The 20,332-nt window shown below is 53.9% G+C and overlaps 1 protein-coding gene across 1 annotated transcript in view; it reads right to left on the reverse strand.

Moving 5' to 3' along the window:
• Window positions 1-9,124: 9,124 nt before the first annotated feature.
• AP2S1 (adaptor related protein complex 2 subunit sigma 1) overlaps window positions 9,125-20,332 on the reverse strand; it is a 15,161-nt gene continuing 3,953 nt past the window's right edge. Inside the window, exons 2-5 of the mRNA XM_006142112.3 lie at window positions 17,082-17,231; window positions 10,615-10,728; window positions 9,609-9,668; window positions 9,125-9,493 (exon numbers count right to left, since the gene is read on the reverse strand). Coding sequence (XP_006142174.1) covers window positions 9,392-9,493; window positions 9,609-9,668; window positions 10,615-10,728; window positions 17,082-17,231 — 426 coding nt within the window. The 3' untranslated portion in view covers window positions 9,125-9,391. The remainder of the gene's footprint in view (window positions 9,494-9,608; window positions 9,669-10,614; window positions 10,729-17,081; window positions 17,232-20,332) is intronic.

Here is a 20,332-nt window from a genome sequence, read left to right on the forward strand (position 1 = left end):
CCCCCCCCCCTCCCCCCCCTTTGTCCTCTCTCTGCCCCCCCCCTTCCTCCTCTTTCCACTTCCCAGCCTCCCCTTTCCACCCTCTCCCTGCCTTCCCCCCCCCATCCACAGCCTCCTCCAGGGCACGGGAGCCCTGCTCTGCCTGCTCCAGGCCTTGGCAGGCTGCTCCGGCTGCCCAGAACCCCCTCTGGCACCTGGCCAGGCCCTGGGCTTCCTGCCTTCATGCAGCAAATATTTGCCAACCACTGGCTCCTCCTCAGGGGCCCAGCGGGGGAGCAGGGAGGAAAGGCCAGGTCCTAGGAAGGCAGGAAGTGCCCTCAACAGGGACTGGAAACAAGCAGTTTCCTCGGGTTTTTTTTGGAGAGGTTTTAGCTAGAGGGCGCATGTGCTCCCCAGAAAGACAGAGACAGAGAGACAGAGAGACAGAAAGCGAGAAATCACCCCCAGGGGGAATGGCCACGCAGTAATCCCTTCTCCTCCATTCTCCTCTCGGGATTTTGGGCACATATGTACATGCGCCCGGCGTGAGTTTAAGCCAGCAGGTCTGGGACTCGAACCGCGGTCGACTACATGGGAGTCCAGTGACATAGCCATTACGCCAACTGCTGGTCCCAGGTTTTTTATTTCTTCCACGGGAGAGAGAGACAGAACTCCCAACACGGTCTCAAGGCCTTTGTCCACCCCCAGCCTTGACTGGCCTGAGTCATGGGCACACGTGTGCCTTCATACTCAGGGAGGTCTCCGGAAATGAACCCGCTACCCTCCCACGTGGAGCAGCCTCGCAGTGTCCTGTTTTCTGCGGCGCCACCGTCTGGTCCGACAGGAGAACCGTGAGAGTCCAATGCTGGCGCCAGCTCCGTGCCTGGTGGACAAGGCAGCTGGACCCCAGGTGGCCACCCGTGCATATTCCGGGCACTCGTGTGCATGTATGTACATGACCCAGGGCTGGCTGGGGGTGGATGGGAGCATCCAGGAGAGGACAATGGAGGAGAAGGGATTGCAGTATGGACCACCTTCTCTCTGTCTCTGTCTCTCTCCAGTAAGTGTATGCTCCCTAAGGCCAAAAACAAAAAAAGAAAAAGGAAAAAGAAAAACACACCAGCCACATGCATGGGCATGCCCCAAATCCTGAGAGTCTGGGGAATGGGGGAGGCGGCCCTGCAGCACAGCCTACCAGAGCGACCACAGCCCTCTCCCTCTACTTGTGTCTGGCAAGTGCGCACGCCCCCCAGCAAATAAAAGAGAGAGAGATCAGGCATTAGAAAGCAGGTCCATGCCGGCTGGACCCGCAGGAAGGGAGCTGTCATTAGATTTGGCTGAAGAGGGAGGCCTGGGGAACCAGCAGTTAGCGTAATGGCTATGTCGCTGGATTCCCACGTAGTCGACCGCGGTTCGCGTCCCGGACCTGGTGGCTTAGAACTCACGCCAGGCGCGTGTGCGTGCGTGCCCAAGATCCCGAGAGGAGAATGGAGGAGAAGGGATTGCGGTGTGACCAATCCCCCTGGGGGGTGATTTCTCGCTTTCTGTCTCTCCGTCTCTCTCTGTCTGTCTGGCGAGCGCACACGCCCTATAGCAAAAAAAAACTCTCAAAAAAAAAAAAAAAAGAGCGAGGCCTGGATGAGTGTCATAGAGTCCTGTGAGGAACGTAATATCGCTTCTTACAGGAAGCCCTCCCTGACAGTGTTAACTGAGTTCCGCCATCCCAGCCCTTTTTCTTCCATGTTGTCCCCCTCGGGACACTGGACTGTGAGCCGGGGCAGAGCAGGGTCCTTGGCCACTGCGTCCCAGCACCCTCCAGCACAGGCCTGGGCATGCACCTGGCACTCAGCACAGGCACAGGCCACCCTAGCACTGCCAGGGAGCCTTCCTTTCCCTGCCTCCCCACCTCCCTCAGCCACCCCTGGGCCCAGCTCCAGGGTTCACAAGCTCCACCCCCTGCCACTCACATAGACTTCAGCCTGAACTCTTTCATCCCATCCTCAAAGACCCATCGGGCAGGATGGCCAGCCCTAGTGGCCTCTCATGGGCAGCAGGCATGAGATGAAGGCTCTGAAGTGGTCGGATCAGACGCCATGTGGGCCGGGCTCATGGGGCCACTGGCTTCCACGCACCAGTGTGCAGGGCAGAGAGGGGAGGGGAGGCGAGCGGGGCGTAGGGAGGGGTCCTAGCAAATATCACCTTCATTATAATAGCACAGCTTCCACTGCTGGCTCATTTTATGCCTGGTGCTGGGCTAATCTTAAAAACTAATGTGCCGGTGGGCCGGCAGGTGGTGTGGTGGTTGAGGGCGCTGACTCCCACATGGCTGACCATGGTTCAAGTCTTGAACCTGGCGGCTTGCTTTCTCACTTTCTTTCTCTCCTCTCTGGTCAAATTAGAATAGATAAATAAAGTAAAATAAAGTAATTCTTAAAAAAAAAAAACTAATGTGCTGGGACCAGCAGATGGTATAGTGGTTATGTCACTGGACTCCCACATAGCAAACAATGGTTCGAGTCCTGGACCCGGTGCCTTAAAAACCACACCAGGCACGTGTACGTGTGTGCCCAGGATCCCAGAAGGAGAATGGAGGAAAAGGGATTGTGGCATGGCGATCCCCCCAGGGGTGATTTCTTACTTTCCTGCTTACTGTCTCTATCTCTGTCTCTCTCTCCCTCTAGTGAGTGCACATGCCCTAAGGCAAAGACCTCTAAAAACTAAAAAAATTGAAAACAATGTGCTTTTCGCTTGGCAGCTGGACGCCACTGTGTGATACTGGAGCCATATGTGAAGGCCCAGCTGTGCCTTCTGGGTGGCCTGGACTTGCTGGGTACACATGGGGGCCCACCCCATGCAGTCCTGGCTGGCTAGAGGACTGGGAGAGTCATGGCATGGCAGGACCCTGAAGAGATTCTTAACTCTCTCTCTCTTTTTTTTTTTTTTCTTTTTGGGGGGTTTTTTTTTTTTTTTTTTTTTTCTATAGGGCATGTGCATTCGCCAGAGACAAAAGAGAGAAAAAAAGCAAGAAATCACCCCCCAGGGGGGATGCCCACAACACAGTCCCTTTTCCTCCATTCTCTTCTGGGGATTGTGGGCACATGGACACATGCCTGGAGTGAGTTTCAAGTCGGCAGGTCCAGGACTCGAACCATGGTCACCCATGTGGGAGCCACCTGCTGGGCCCATTTCTCTCACTCTCTTAAGTCTCTATTCTCCTCTTTCTTTCTCTCTCTCTCAATAAGTAAATAAGCTGCCAGGGGGACCAGCAGGTAGCATAGTGGTTAAGGCGCTGGACACTCCCACATGGCTGACCACGGTTCGAGTCTCAGACCTGCTGGCTTGCTTACTCACTTCTCTCTGTCTCTCTGTCTCTCTGTGTCAAATTAAAAATAAGTGAATAAATAAATAAAATTTAATAAATAGTTATTTAGAAAAAAAAAAATGCCAGGTAAATGTGTGTGCCCCAAATACCAAAAAGATAGAGGAAAGAAAGAGGATAGCAGTGTAGCCACATGCTGCAAAGGGATGCTTTCTCTTTCTCTGGTGGGTGCACGTATACTCTGGCAATTAATAAAAAGAAAAAGAAAAGCATTTCCCCGAATGAGGAAACTGTGCTGGGAGAAATCAATTGTTTTCAACCAAACATACCTGAATGGAGACCAGAAGATGGCATAATGGTTACTTTGCTGGACTCCCACACAGTCGACTGTCGTCTGAGTTCTGGGCCTGGCAGCTTAAAACTCATGCCAGGTGCATGTGCAAATGTGCCCAAGATCCCGAAGGGAGAATGGAAGCGAATGGATTGTGGCATGGTCATCTCCTCTGGGGGGTGATTACTTCCTTTCTGTCTCTCTCTCTCTCTGTCTTTTCTGCCGGTGTACATGTCCTATAGCAAAAACTTCTCAAAAAACAAAACAAAACAAAAAAACACACAAAAAAACAAAAAACCCTGGATGAAGGTGTACACAATTTTCATTACTGATATTTGCAGACTGGTCAACTAACATTTTTGCATTGTTTCAGCATTCTAGAGACTTTCATTTTTTTAAAGGATTATTTTATTTAACATTATTATTTGTTTTTTTAGAGGTCTTTGCTATAGGGCATGTGCGCTCGCCAGACAGACAGAGAGAGACAGAGAGACAGAAAGTGAGAAATCACCCCCCCCCGGGGGAATAGTCACACCGCAATCCCTTCTCCTTCATTCTCCTCTCGGGATCTTGGGCATGCGCGCACACGCACCTGGCGTGAGTTTTAAGCCACCAGGTTCAGGACGTGAACCGCGGTCAACTACGTGGGAGTCCAGCGACATAGCCATTACGCTAACTGCTGGTCCCAAAATAAATACTTATTTAAAAAGAAAAGAAAGAAGAAAAACAGGGGCTTGCAGGTGGCGTGGTGGTTAAAGTGCTAGACTCTCACATGGCTGACCGTGTTTCTAGTCCCAGGCCTGGCAGCTTTCTTTCTCACGTTCCTTCTCGCTCTCTCTCTCTTTGGTGAGCACATATACCCTGTATTTTTTTTGGGGGGGAGGGAGGTTATTTTGCTATAGGGTGCATGCACTTGCCAGACAGAGAGGGACAGAGAAATAGAAAGCAAGAAATCACCCCCCAGGGGGGACGGCCACGTTCCAATCCCTTCTCCTCCATTCTCTTAGGATCTTGGGTATGCACGCACACATGCCTGGCGTGAGTTTAAGCTGCCGGATCCGAAACTCGAACCACAGTCAACTACATGGGAGTCCAGCAACATAGCCATTATACTAATTCTTTTTTTAAATAATTATTTTATTTACTTAATTTTTAATTTGCCCAGAAAGGGATGGGGAGAGAAAGAAAGTGAGATAGCAAGCCACTGGGTCCTAGACTCGAACCACGATCAGCCATGTGGGAGGCCAGTACCCCTCACCACTATGCCACCTGCCGGCCCCTAAATAACTAATTCTTTTTCTTTTTTTGAGAGTTTTTTGCTATAGGCCATGTGCGCTCACCAGAAAAACAGAGAGAGACAGAAAGTGAGAAATTGCCCCCCACCCCCACTCCAGGGATGGCCATGCTGCAATTCCTTCTCTTCCGTTCTCCTCTTGGGATCTTAGGCACACACACACACATGTGCCCGGCGTGAGTTTAAGCCGCAGAGTCCAGGACTCGAACCACGGTCGACTACATGGGAAACCAGCGACATAGCCATTACACCAACTGCTGGTCCCCCTAAATAACTAATTCTTAAAGAAAAACAAACTGAGGTTGTGACCAGGTCTTGGGTCTGGTCATGGGACTGAGTGACTGAAGGCAGGAAGAGGACAAAATCTTGGGAGGAGAAGACAGTAGGGGACTGAGAAGCCAAGCGTGGTGGAGGAGTTATCTCTGTGCATTTTGGAATCCCGGAGTTAAGACAGGAAAAGAGACAGTAGTTGGGAAACTGAGGGGAGAGGGCCCGGGATCGGGATCGGGATCGGTCAGGGAGTGAAACCAGCAGAGGGTAGAATGTGGTTCCAGAGCCTCAAGGCCAAGGGCTTAGCTCTTGCCTATGTAGCTATTTTTATCTCACTTCTTCACTCCCATTCCACCCAAAGGGCCTCTGGCTGGTACAGAACTCTCACCAGCCTGAGGATGTGGGGTCGTCATGGCAACCAGGTCTTCATCCCTTCCCTCCAGGGAGTGGCATAGTACATCCATCTCCATGGAAATAACTAGGCCCATCTCCTGGAGGGAGCGATCACCATCTGGAAGACCTTCAGCGGAATGAGATTCCTTCTCTGACCAGCCTCACTCCCTCCACCGGGACTGCCCTTTCCTCTCTCCAGTCAATCTGGCATCTACCTGGACCCCTGATCTTGGGAGAAGAGGAGCCAGCTACGGGGATTAGGTGGGAATAAGGGGCATCTGAGAGTTCATGTCAGAGATCAGTCATCAGGAAAAACAGCCATAACGTTCATTCATTCAAAAAATTGTGGCGGAAAAGCAGACGGCCCGGGGACAAAACGCAGCACTCCGGAGAGAAAAGAGAACTCTTTAATTACATCAGCAGGCAGGGAGGAGTTAACACTCCGACTCTTTGCCCCCCCCCTTAGGGGTTAAGCAGTCTTTTATGAGGGAGTTGGTGGAGGGGTGGGTTTTCAGCGGACTAAGGTATCCTGTCAGGGAGAAGCAGCCCATCAGGAAGATGCAGCCCAGAGTTCGTTCTCAGGAAGGAAGGGTCAGATAAGCGGGGTGTCCTGCTTCTCAAGGTCTCAGATTGCTTTTATTGCTTTCGAGGGAGAGAGGCAGAGGCGGGGAATTCACAGAAGCCTGGGAAATGTTGGCAATTGCCGGCCTGGCTTTGGGCTATTGTGAGTTCCGGGCCGTCCACATCAAAATAACTACTGAGTCTAGGAGCTGAGCTAGCGCCAAGGGTCCAGTGGTAAACAGAACAGCCCAGTCTTCCTGCAGCGCCCATTCTATTAGTAGGAGGTAGGTGGGTGATAAATACACTAATAGGCCAGCCTGCGGCTGGAGGTTAAGGCGCTGGATCCCACATGACTGACTACATGGTTCGAGTCTCAGACCCTGCGTGTGCGTGGTTTGTGAGGTGCCCAAAATTCCAAAAAGAAAGAGAAGTAAAGGAGAAGGAATCGTGATGTGACCATGGCCCACGGAGGTACTTTCTTGCTTTCCCTCTCTTAGTCTGTCTCTCTCCAGAGTACACGTGCTCTCTGGCAAATTAAAAATAAATAAATAGATTAGTATTTCACATAGCACTATGCTGTCCAGTTGAAATATGAGAATTGGGGGACCAGCAGATGGCGCAATGGTTACATCATTGGACACCCACATGGCTGACTGCAGTTCAAGTCTCAGACCCAGAGTGTACCTTCATAGAGATAGATGGCGCACACCCTGGGTACAGAGTTTCATCTTATGGGACCTTGTACACGGGGTGTATTGTTGACTGAAACATCATCATGCAGTTCACGACTGCATAGAAAATATAATTTTGGTGTGGACTTGTGGTGCAGAGGTTAGGGGAGCCAGCTCTGACATGGCTGACTGCAGTTCAAGTTCCAGCCCCAGCAGCTTGAAAACCAGGCTGGGCGGGGGGCCTGCAGGTGGCGGGGTGGTTGAGGTGCTGACGGCCGAGCACGGGGTTCAGTCTCAGGCTCAGTGGCTTACAGATTGCGCTGGGCGCATGTGGGTGCATGCCCAGAATCCCAAGAGAATGGAGAAGGGACCGCGGCGTGGCTATCCCCCCAGGGCGTGATTTCTCATTTTCTCTCTGTCTCTGACTCTCTCCAATGAGAGCACATGCCCTATGGCAAAAACCTGAAAGAAAAGCAAAGCATGTCCTGGCAGGACAGAGAGATGGGGGAAGAGTGGCAGCCTGACCACGTCCCATGGGGCGGCGCTTTCTCTTTGTTTTAAATGTTGTTTCTTTGATTTATTTATTTGTTTGTTTGTTTGTTTGTTTGTTTAGTATTTCTGGCAGTGCTTTCTATACCTGGCCCCATCTCCGTCTCTCTGGCAAGTACATATGCCCTCTGGCAATTTTTGTTCTTTTGTGCTGTTGGAGAGGTTTTTGCGATAGGCCGGGTGCGCTCGCCAGAAAGAGAGAGACAGAGAGACAGAAAGCGAGAAATCACCCCCAGGGGGTAGGGCCACACCGCAATCCCTTCTCCTGCATCCTCCTCTTGGGATCTTGGGCACGCACACGTTCCCGGCATGAGTTTAAGTCACTGGGTCCGGGGCTCAATCCACAGTCTACTACGTGAGAAAAACACAGCAGGTACATGCCAAAGAGAAGGGATTAAGGCATGGCCATGGGGGATGACTTCCCACTCTGTGTCTTTCTCCAGTGAGTGCATGAGAAATCACCCCCCGGGGGGATGGCCACGCCGCAATCCCTTCTCCATTCTCCTCTCAGGATCGTGGGCATGCACACACACAAGCCCAGCATGAGTTTTAAGCTGCTGGGTCCGGGACTCGAACTGCGGTCAACTATGTGGGAGTCTAGTGACATAATCATTATGCCATTTACTGATTCCCGAAATAAAATTATTATCAACTAGCTCCCCAAGTGATTGAGAAACTGAGGCGAGAGGTTAGGTGACTTCTCCCAAGGTTACCCAGCAGCCAGGAGGCAGGGCTGGGCCCACCCGCAGCGGGAAGACTGGAGCAAGGCCGGCCATACAGCATTAGTAAGAGCAGAGCCGCCGAGTTGCCCTCCGCCGGCCAGGGCACCGGGCCTAGGTGCAGTCAGCAGCCAGCACGCTCTGCTCTCGGCACACGGGGAAGCGGGCCGCAACTCCGGGGGGTGCTTTCTGTCATCATGATGGCCAGAGGCCCTTCTGGCACTTGGTGGGTGGAAGCCAAAAGCCCAGCCATGCCTTGGACAGCCTCACAATGAAGAACTGTTCTGTCCAAATGCCGATAGTGCTGTTGCCGAGAAACCAAAACACCAAGCCTATTGCCAACCCTGCCGACAGCGCCGACGCCCATGACAACTGCCGGCCTGGCTACAAGCAAGCACTCCAGCTGTCTGCGGGCTCCAATGGCATCAGCAAACCTGCCCTTGGGCAAGTCTTTTAACTCTCCTGCGCTCAGTGATCTCACCTGCAAACCGGGCGGGCCGTCCTTTCCTCGGCGCGTGTGGGCATTAAGTGAACACGTACACGCCAACCGCCTAGAACAGTGCCCGGAGACACGCCTAGCCGCCGCGCGTTAGCTATGAGTGTAAGTAGCATTAGTAACTTTTTAGTTTATTTTATTCATAATAGAGAGCACGTGAGCATGCACAGGAGCGAGAAGCTCTCACGGGCTGTCGTCCACAACCCCCTTGCCCCAGCCCTCCAGCTCCACGGGATCCTGTGCCATGTTTTCAAGTCGACCTGAGATCCAAACCCGAGGTTGGCCAGTGGCTTCCGGCACTGCAGTTCAGCATGCTACCTGCTGTGCCACCAGGCTGGCCACGTATTATCTTAGCGGCAAGGACTTGGTGTCTCACCCTGTCACCCCTTCCAGTCTCGAGGGCCCTGTGTGGGCGGGAGCAGGTGTGAAGTGCACCTGGGTCCCCTACTCCCACTCAGTTCGATGGCGGGTGTTGGTTGACTGGCTGATGGCATAGGAGCAGGGCACCCTGAGCGTCTGTAGCTCCCAGAGAAGACAGCAAGGCCAGGCAGGACCATAGGTTTATTGGGAGCTCTGCGCACGCACACACACACACACACACGCACACACGCGCGCACACACACACACACACAGTCACATGACAACGGCACAATTACTCGGGACACACAGGGTGGCCTCCGCCCCCAGCTGTGGCCCAGACCCAGCTGGGTCCCTTCCTCCTGGCAGCAGAGGGCGGGGGCTGCGGTGAGCCACAGGCCAGGACAGGGGACACGAGCAGGCGAGGCCGGGAGGGTCAGGCCGCCGCTGCCTCACTCCAGGGACTGAAGCATGAGCAGCTGCTTCAGCACCTTCGTCTGGCTGGTCTCGCGGATCTCGCCGGCCAGGAACATCTCATCCACGACCGTGTAAACCTGCGTGCAGGGAGGCCGAGGCGGGCTGGTCAGAAAAGGGCCCCTGGGCCTAGAGCCCCGGGCGTCCAGGCACCGCCAGTCCTAGCCCCTCTGCCCCCTCTTCGCCAGGGCCTACCTTGTAGAAGTTGAACACCAGGTCCAGTTCACAGACATTGTGGAAATACTCGTTTAAGACCTGGGGAGGAAGGCAGAGCTGGTAAGATGGACGGAGAGAGGGAGGGAGAGACAGACAGACAGACACACGCCATCAGAAAGAGGCCAAAGGGGAGAGGAAAAGGGACACAGAGAGAGAAAGTTGAGAAGGATGAGAGACGCACAATGAGAAATAAACAAAGACCAAACGGGAAGTGGGTTGGCCCTGTGGCCTGGTGGGTCGGGTGGCTGGACCGTACATGGCCGATGACACGGTTTCGGTCCCAAAACATGGCTTGAGAAATGCTCCAGGGGCATGCGTGTGCGTACCCAAAATCCCAAAGGAAGTGAGCGACAGAGAAGGAACTGCAGGGTGACCGTGCCCCATGGGGTGCTTTCTCCCCTCCCTCCTCAGTCTCTCTGGCGAACCCAAGCACGCTTGTTAGTAAAAACAGAGAGGGGCCAGCAGGTGGCATGGTGGCTAAGGTGCTGGACTCGCACATGGCTGACCCTGATTTGAGTCCTGGACCCAGCAGCTTGAAAATCATGCCAGGCACGTGTGCGTGCATACCCCAAATCCTAGGAGGGGAAGGGATCACCTTGGGGGGGGGTGATCTTCCACTTTCCCTCTCTGTGTCTCTTTCCAATGAGTACATATGCCCAATGGCAAAAAAATAAATAAATAAAAATAGAGAGAGAAACTGAGGAGCGTGGGAGAAGTGTCAGGGAGAGAGATCTAGAGAGAGAGGGAAAAGGGAGAAAGAGACAGAGACAGTGAGAAAGACAGAGCAAGATCATTGAGTGACCACAGGAGATGGCAGAAAAGAGGCCCAGGCAGAGGGAGAAGGATCCAGACAGGGAACTGGTTCACAGCTGGACGGGCAGGGACAGGAGAGGGACAGAGACAGCGAGGACACGACGACAGCGTTCCGCTGCAGCAGACCTGAGCCAGGACTGCAAGGCAGGGGAGGGCTGGGGGGCTGCCGTACCTCCACGAAGTTGTGGATGGCCTCCAGGTAGGCCAGGTTGTTGTCGTTGACGTCCACGCAGATGCAGAAGTAGAGGCCAGCGTAGCGCCGGTAAATGATCTTAAAGTTCCGGAACTGTGGGCGGAGAGGCGGTCAGTGACGGGAGCTGGGACCAACGGGGGCAGAGCGGAGCCAGAGCATGGCGGGGCCCCCGAGGCCCACCACCGCCCTGGTCCTGTGCTGGAGACACGGCAGGGACAGAGAAAGGCCCAGCCCTGTCCTTCCTGGGTTCGCAGCGCAGGGATGTGGGGGAGAGAACAGCCGGTGCAGGGACCCAGAGCTGAGAGGGAGAGGGGCGTGCTCCCGGCATGCGCCCCACCTTTGCCTCTGTTTCCCGATTTCCTACTACGTCTGGAGAGACGCAAATTTCTTAGCCTGGAATCAATTCACCAATCATTCTACAATCATGTCCTGAGCATCTACTGTGTGCCAGGTCTGCGTGGGGCAGAGTGAGGGGCACCACTGTAACCAAGACGACCAGGACCCTGCCTTCACTGACCTGAAACACACGTAAGCATCAGGAACGCAAACGCGCTGGCCACGAAGAAACGCGCCAGGACCAGATCGCAGACGCTGTGTACACATATGTGCAAATGAAGAGGCCACAGAGCCCCCGTGTGCACCCTCCCAGTGTGCACGCTCCCCGCGCGCGCACTCCCAGTCCGTCAGAACACTGCCTTCAGCCCAAACCTGCAAAAATCCCAGTTCTAGTTTGGGGTATGTGTGTGGCGCCACCTGGTGGCAACCTCAGGCGCCAACATCAGTTCTTGGATTTTTATTGTTCCCAGTCATTCTTTTGTTCATCTCTATCCTGAGGGTCTTTATTCACGACAGAGCACGCGCACACGCATGTGAGAGACAGAGGGAGGCAGAGGTAAGCATCTTCCACAGAGATCCCCTTCCTCCAGCCCATCGGATCTCGCCTGACCAGCTCAGGGATTTGAACCTCGGTCCCACATGGGATCCGGCTTCTGCTAAGCAGTGCACACTGCCATGCCACAGGGCTGGCCCACCCGAGTGTGTTTTCGAATGTTCCAGTGATCCTACACGTGCTCGAGCACATGTGACCCACCAGAGCTTCCCTGAAGGTCTGTCCCTCCTGCTTTCCCACCCGGCCACTCCCACCCTGCAGGCTGCGGTCCCACTGTGCAGGGCCTCGCCCTGTGCTGAGCTTCCATGCTTCTCAGGGCTGTGCCCCAGACCCTCATCACTTCCTGCAGACCGCACCGTACTCCCTCCGAATACCAGGCCACTGTCCACGCCTGCTGCCAGGCCTCCGCAGCCCACCCCGGGTCCTCACTGTCTGTGGATGGCTCTGTCCTCGCTGGACTGTGAGGCTGCGAGGGGAGCTGGGGCTGTCGCACTGTGCCCTCAGCACTGCCCCGCACAGGCTGCCCCGGAACAGGTGCTGTGGGCAAGAGAATAATGGCCCCCCAAGATGGCCACGTCCTAACCCCTGGGCGCTGGAAGTAGGTTACCTTACATGGCAAGAGGGACTTGGCAGGTGTGATTAAGATGCCGGTGACGGGAGGGGATGCGGGCAGCTCAGGTGGGACTGAGGTCATCGCGGAGGTCCTTGTAAGGGAAAGAAATCTGGGACAGCATGGATGGGAGACTGGAAGCCACCACGTGGCTCGCTCTGGGACGGGGGCACGCCAGCTGAGGATGGCGGGGGGCCTTTAAAAGCCGGACAGGCGAGGGCACGGGCTGTCCCCTACGGCCTGCACAGGAGTGCCCGCCCGCGAGAGCTGTTTCCGCTAAACCCCTAATCTGGGGTCGTCTGTGACAGCAGCCGCAGGAAACTCAGGCCTAGAAAACTCAGCTGGGAGGTAAGGAACGAGGTGAGTAAACCCGGGGAGGGAAGGATGGCGCCCAGGTCCTCTGGCTGGCTACTTCCCTTTGTCTTTCCCTTGCAAGCCCTCTCTTCCAGGAAGCCCATCCTGGTCTTGATCTCTCCCTCTCTCTTTATTTCCAGTTGCCAGAGGTTGTGTTTTTGTTAGAGGTAGGGGCAGGGGAGAGGAAGGAAGCACCCCCCAGTGGGACATGGTCACACCACAGTCCCTTCTCCTCCACTCCGTCCTGCTGGCATTTGGGGCATGTGCCTAGTGTGTTTTTCAAGCCTCCCAGGTTAGGATTTGAACCCTGGTCAGTCACGTGTGATCTGGGTCCGCTACTCGCTAGACCATGGGGCTGAGCCTATCTCAATGTCTTAAGCGAGACATTCGGCATCTTTTCCCCACCACTCCCGAGTTGGATGGGGACGGGGCGGGGTCAACTCTCTCCCATTCCCCACTGCACCCCTCCCTTGCCAGCCTCCTCCATCCAGCCCTGCCCGTTCTGGTCATCACTGCCAGGGGACAGGCCTATGTCCCTCAAGGACCGTGAGCCCAGGGAAGGCAGTACAAAGCTGTCTCAGTCGAGGCTGTGCACCCACTCAGGGCTGGCCACAGAGGAGGCACGCAGCCATGTCTGGGAACAGATGCACCATGCGTGCGCAGGTGGCTGCGTTCAGAGGGTCGCTCCCGTGACAGCTCCCTGAGCAGCCCGCCATTGCAGCTATCCTGTCTCTCTAGGCCCCACTGCCCCCAGCCAGGCCCTCAAAAGTATATCCTTGCCAGCGCTCAGCCTAGGACCTGGTACTGGGCTGGCAGCAAGACGCCCCCGTTGTGACGCCCAGTCTCTCTCCCCTCATTCTCTCTCCACCACCCCAGTGGGCTGCTCATGGCAAAGCCACTGGCAGCCTCTGCTGGCCTCTCCAGCAACGGGTCTCACCCTCCTCTTGGAAGTACGTCCTTTTTATTTATTTATTTATTTGTTTGTTTATTTATTTATTTATATATATTTTTTTTTTGGAGAAGTTTTTGCTATAGGGTGCGTGCGCTCGCCAGACAGAGACAGACAGACAGAGATAGAAAGCGAGAGATCACCCCCCAGGGGGGATGGTCACGCCGCAATCCTTTCTCCTCCATTCTCCTCTCGGGGTCTGGGGCACGCACACGCACACACTCCTGGCATGAGTTTAAGCCACCGGGTCCAGGACTCAAACTGTGGTCAACTACATGGGAGTCCAGGGACATAGCCATTACGCTAACTGCTGGTCCTATTTATTTATTTTTTAACAATTTGCTAGAAGACGCACGTGTTTGAAGACAGCGAGCGAGGGAAAGTACTCCCCATGGGGGATGGTCATTTCCTTCTTTTCCATTTCTCCCTCCTTTCAGGAACGTGGGATCCAGCCGCCTTAATCACCACGCCGCCTGCTAGCCCTCATTTTTTCTTAATTGCCAGAGGGAGTTTGCACTCACTCGAGAGACAGAGAGAACAGGAGAGGGAGAAAGCACCCTCCACGGGGCACGGTCACACCGCAATCCCTTCTCCACTTCTCTCATCTGTCAGGATCTGGGGTGCACACACACGTGTCCGGTATGTTTTCAAGCTGCGTCCCCCAGCCCCCCAGGTATCCGGACACACAGCACGTACCCAGGATGTTTTCACAACCACCTGCCCAGGGATTTGAAACCACAGTCAGCATGTGGCTTCCAGCTCTGCAGTCTGGCATGCCGCCAACTGCACCAGAGGCTAGGCCTGCCCCTTTCTCTTTTCGCCCTCATCTCCTCCCACCCTCCTCCTGGCTTACCCCCCAGGCACGTGGGCCTTCTGCTATTCCTGGAATGACACAGACATGTTCCTGCCTCAGGGCCTTTGCACTTGCTGTTCCCTGGCTTGGAATGTTCCCCAGATACCATCTCCTTTCACCCTCTCAGTCCCTTTAGGCCTTGGCTCGAATGTCACCTCTGCAGCGATGCCTGCCTGACCCAGCCACCACAACCCACACTCCACTCCCGGGCACATACACCCGGCGCATGTGCACACACCTGCCTGCGCATGCCTGCCCGCACACGCCTGACCCCACTGTTTATCCTCTCCCTAGCACTTATCACCATCCGGAATACAGGGGGGTTTCAAAAAGTGCATGGGAAAAAGGAATTAAACTCATTTATTTTGGTGTTAAACAGTTTGAAAATCCATGCACAGATTTTCTTTTTTTTTAGAGAGAGAGATTTTTGCTACAGAGCAAGTGTGCTCACTGGAGAGGAGACGGAAAGCGAGAGATCACCCTGGAGGGATGGCCACGCCACAATCCCTTCTCCTCCATACTCCTCTTGGGATTTTGGGCACACACATGCGCCCAGTGGTTTTAAGCCACCGGGTCCAGGACTCAAACTACAGTCGACTACGTGGGAGTCTAGTGACATAGCCATTACGCCATCTGCTAGTCCTCCATGCACAGATTTATTTTTTTGAGAGAGGTTTTTTGCTAAATGGTGCGTGCGCTTGCCAGAAAGACAGAGAGAGGCAGAAAGCAAGAAATCACTCCCCGGGGGGAATGGCCATGCCGCAATCCCTTCTCCTCCATTCTCCTCTCGGGATCTTGGACACGCACGCACACGAGCCCAGCGTGAGTTTAAGCCACTGGGTCCGGGACTCGAACCGCGGTCGACTACGTGGGAGTCCAGTGACATAGCCATTACGCCAACTGCTGGTCCCGATCTCTTGTACGATTTAATGTCACGGGAATACATGAGATTATAAGAGGCTAAAGAAGCCCAGTCCTGTGACCTACTGGTTAGGGCAGCCAGCTCCTGCATGGCTACCCGCATGGATCAAATCCCAGCCCTGGCAGCTTGAAATCATGCCAGGCATGTGTGCATGCTTGCCCACACCCCGACAGGATAAGGAATGAAGAAGGGATTGCGGCATGGCTGTGCCCCATTGGGGGATGCTTTAGCCCCCCACCCCATCTCTGTTGGGTACATATGCCCTTGGCTGTTAAAAAAAAAAGGAAGAGCAAGAGTGGTCAAAGGAACACAGCAACCAAAAGCAATGTAAGATTGTTCACTGGCAGGGGCAGCAGGGGGCACAGCGGGTACGTCGCTGGACTCCCACGTGGCTGACTGGTTTGAGTCCCAGACTCAATGGCTTGAAACTCACACAGGGTGTGTGTGCATGTGTGCTCAGGCTCCCAGGAGGAGAATGGAGAAGAGACTACGCATGGCCATCACCCTCAGGGATGATTTTTCACTTTCTCTCTCACTGTCTCTGTCTCTCTCTCCAGCGAGTGCATGCACCCTAAGGCAAAAGCCTCTTTAAAAAAAAAAAAATATATATATATATCCTTTACTTGCTTTGAATGATTAGCTCTGAGGAAATTCACATACTGGCCGAGTATTAGAGTAGTGCTAAGGAAGCATTACGACATTCTCAGGTGTGAGAATGGTACTACGGGGATGTAGGGAATGTCTTTATTTTCTGAGATCCATCCTGACATATTTAGGGCCAAAATATGATGTCTGGGGGCACGCCAGGAGGCACGGGGGCTGGGGCATCTGGCATCTGAATCCCAAGTGACTGCAGCTGAGTCCCGGATGCTGGCTGCATGTGCGCGCCCACGACCCTGAGAGGAGCCCCAAGAAGGGGCTGTGTGCTCCGTAACCGCCCCACTACGGTGCTTCTCGCTTTCCCTCTCGCTCTGTCCACTGAGAGCACACACCCTATGCCAAATTTTTAAAAAAAGAAATACGATGGGGCTGGCAGGTGGCGTGGTGGTTAAAGGTGCTGGACTCCCACATGGCTAACCGCAGTTCAAGTCCTGGACCTGGTGGCTTGCTTTCTCACTTTCCCTTTCTCTCTCTCTCTGTCTTGTCAAATTAAAAAAAAAAGTAACAAATCAAATGAAATAAATAAAAAAAAATGTAGTCTATAATTTATTTGAAACACTGTAGCAAGGGATGTTCATTATACTATCTCTGCCTTCTAGAGTAAGTTATTTTTTTCTATAAGCATTTGTTGGTACCAGAAAAAAAATTTTTCCCCCCCCCCCCAACAAAAAGGTAAAGTAAAAAGGCAAAATATTAATACTGTGGGCCAACCTGCAGCACAGTGGTTAAGGTGGCTGGATCCCACATGACCGACTTCACAGTTCAAGTCCCAGAACCAGCAGTTTAGAAACACACTGAGTGTGTGTATGTGTGTGTGCATGTGTGTGTGTGTCCGCCCAAAATCCGAAAGGAGGGCGAAATGGAGGGGAAGGGATTGTGGCATGAACATTCCCCGTGGGAACTGCTTTCTCGCCTCCCCTCTCCTGTGCAAGTGCATGTGCCCTTCAGTAAATTAAAAAAAAACAATCATAGTGATTAAATGTGGGTAGTGGGTATGTGAATTTTCAATCTACTTTTCTCTCATTGCATTAATCTATATGTTTGTGATTTTTCACAATGAAAAATATCCAAGAAATAACAGAGAAGAAGGAAGAAAACAAGCTAAAAGCATGCTGGATGAATGAGCTCGGGGAAGGGGTCCAGGACTGGTGGGGGCAGGGCAGGCAGGGGAGGTGCAGGGGTGTGGGAGCATGGGGGCGGGGGCATCACCTCCACAAAGTTGGTGTGTTTGGCATCTCGGACGGTGACCACGGCGTGCACCTCCTCAATCAACTTCTGCTTCTCGTCGTCATCAAACTGCATGTACCACTTGGCCAGGCGCGTCTTGCCAGCCCGGTTCTGAATGAGGATAAAGCGGATCTGGGGGCAGGAGGAGGAGGAGGAAGTGAGAGAGGCAGGGAGGGCGGAGGGTGAGGCTAGACTTCTGGTCAGCCCCACCCCTCCCCTCAGGGGTTCTAGGGCTCAGGGCTTCCCAGCTCCCTGGCCTCCAGGGTCTGCTCCCCAGAGCCCACCCAGGCCAGCCTGGCCACTTGCTCGGTCCCAAGACCCCAGCAGTGGGGTGCTTTCGCTCTCCCGGGAGGCTGACTGCATTCGGCTGCAGGATCCCAAGTCTGAGGCTCCACCGACTCTTGCTAACCTCTCTGAGCCCCAGTTTCCTCAAGAGCAAAACAAGCTCCCTAAGGGGGCAGCAGGTTGCAGGGTGGTTAAAATGCTAGATTCCCACATGGTCAGCCATGTTTGAGTCCCCAAGATGGTGGCCTGAAAATCACACCCGGGCACGTGTATGTGTGCCAAAAGCCCAAGAGGAGAACGAAGGGACCGCTGCGTGGCCCCCCACTGGGACTATCTCCCTTTTTCTGTCTTCCTGTCTCTCCAGTGAGTGCATTATGGCAAAAATCTACAAAAAGGAAAAACTGCCTAAGAGGACGCATTTTGCCAGGATGTTCTGAAGGCTGAGTCAGTTTATAAACTCAGTTTGGGGGACCAGCAGTTAGCGTAATGGCTATGTCGCTGGACTCCCACGTAGTTGATCGCGATTCGCGTCCTGGACCCGGTGGCTTAAAACTCACACCGGGCGCGTGTGCATGCGTGCCCAAGATCCCGAGAGGAGAAAGGAAGAGAAGGGATTGCGGCGTGACCATCCCCCCTGGGAGGCGATTTCTCGCTTTCTGTCTCTCTGTCTCTCTCTGTCTGTCTGGCGAGCGCACGCGCCCTATAGAGAAAAAACCTCTCCAAGAATAAGTAAATAAACCCGGCCCGGTGGCCGGCACGCGGCAAATGTCTAACTCTCAGCAGCTCTACTACTCCCTTCTCAGAGTCCCTGCCTTGGCACGAGAGAGACAGAGGACCTTCGCACCACGACCCACCCCGTCTCCGCCAGCCGGGGTCACAGGGACGTCCCAGGACAGGAACCCAGGACCCTCCCGATGTAGGTCCAGTGGCTTTGCCACCACCTGCTCACTTTTCTCCTTTTGCTTCCCTTTTTCTTTTTGGCTATAGGGTACATGTCCTCACTGGAGAGAGAAATCACCTCCTGGGGGGAATGGCCACGCTACAGTTCCTTTCCCTCCACTCGCCTCTCAAGGTTTTAGGTATGCACGTACATGCGCCATACCTAAAACATGTGTCTTTCAAGCAACCAGTCCAGAATTCAAACAGCACAGTTGGCCATGTGGGATCCAGCCATATTTTTCATAATAAGCAAGCAAAGCAAGCCACCAAATCCAGGACTCGAACCATCGTCAGCCAGATGGGAATGCCAGTGTCTTAACCACCACGCCACCCACTAGTCCCCAGGATCCAGCCATTTTAACCACCATTCCACCAGCCAGGCCTGCTTGCTAAGTCTTTTTTTAAAATATAGGGACTGGTAGGTGGTGTGGTGGTTAAATGAAATGAGATATGATTTATATACCAAAAAGACCCACCTAAAATGTAGACAGCTTAATGGTTTTTGGCATATTCATGGTTGTGCAAAAATCACCACTAAGTCCAAAATGTTTCCATCACCTCAAAAAGAAACTCCCGGGACCAGCAGTTGGCGTAATGGCTATGTTGCTGGACTCCCACGTAGTCGACCGCGGTTTGAGTCTCCGACCCGGTGGCTTAAACTAACGTTGGGAGCATGTGTATGCGTGCCCAAGATTCCGAGAGAATGGAGGAGAAGGGATTGCCGTGTGGCCATCCCCCCAGGGGGGTAATTTCTCGCTTTCTGTCTCTGTCTTTCTGGCAAGTGCACGTGCCCTACAGCAAAAACCTCTCCAAAAACAAAAAAGAGAAACTCCGCACCTGCCATCAGTCCTTCTCCCCCCAACCTCAGGCAAGCACTCGGCTGCTTTCTGTCACTGTGGACTTGCCCACCCTGGACAACCCATGCAAACGGGGTCATACAAAACGTGGTTTCCTGTGACCGGCTTTCCTCTTCCGTGATGCTTCACCCACTGGCCCCACCTGCCACTTCTTTTTAAGAGATTTTTACTATAGGATACATGTGCTTGCTGGAGAGACAGAGGGAGACAGAAAGACAGAGAGAGAAAGAAAGCACCCCCCAGGGGGATGGCCACGCCACAGGCCCCTCTCCTGCCTTCTCCTCTCAGGATTTCAGGCATGGACACACACATACCCAGTGTGAGTTTCAAGTCACCAGGTCTGGGACTCAAAACACGGTTAGCCAAGTGGGAGTCCAGCACCTTAACCACTACGCTACCTGCTGGCCCCACCATCTGCCACTTCTTCGGTGACTTAACTGCTTGGTGCAGTTTACCGCGAGGAGTAAACAGCGCCTGGCTCAGACGAGGCGCTCTGCGTAGCTACGATCTCCACCAGTGGTGGCCAGGGAATCGGTCATGATTCCGAAACGCTGCTCGGCTGTCATGGGCTATTGTAAAAATTAGCTGAGATGGGCCAACCGGGCGGGCGGTGTGGGGGCGAAGGTGGCTGGATTCCCACATGGCCAATCGTGGTTCGAGTTCCAGACACAGGGGCTTAAAAACACACTGGGCATATGTGTGTACATGCACAAAATCCTAAGAGGAGAATGGAGAAGGGATTGTGGCATGGTCACCTCCCCTGGGGGGTGATGTCTCTCCCCCCCTCCTCTCTCTCTGCAAGCACATGTGCCCTATAGCAAAAGTGGAAAAAAAAAATCCAGTGAGGACATGCCGAAGGTGCTTAGCGCAGTCCTGTCATGCATGAGCACAGTTAAGTGAGCTGTCATTAGAACCGAAAGGCGTGTGACTGAACAGCCAAGAGCACAGGCTCCAGAGCCAGAACGAATCCTGGCGCTGTCAGTTACTGTGTGCACGGGCAGGTCACTTCACCTCGCTGATCTCAGTACCCCTTCTGTACAGCGGGTACAAGGAGCGCACCCCCTCGAAGGCCTGCCACGCAGCTCAGCAAACGTAAGGGGCAGAGCACTCTGGCCAGCAACGCCAAGTGTCATGTCAGTGTGAGCTCTCGGC

This window comes from Tupaia chinensis, unplaced genomic scaffold (assembly GCF_000334495.1).
Source record: "Tupaia chinensis unplaced genomic scaffold, TupChi_1.0 Scaffold000067_1, whole genome shotgun sequence".
Classification (NCBI taxonomy): domain Eukaryota; kingdom Metazoa; phylum Chordata; class Mammalia; order Scandentia; family Tupaiidae; genus Tupaia; species Tupaia belangeri.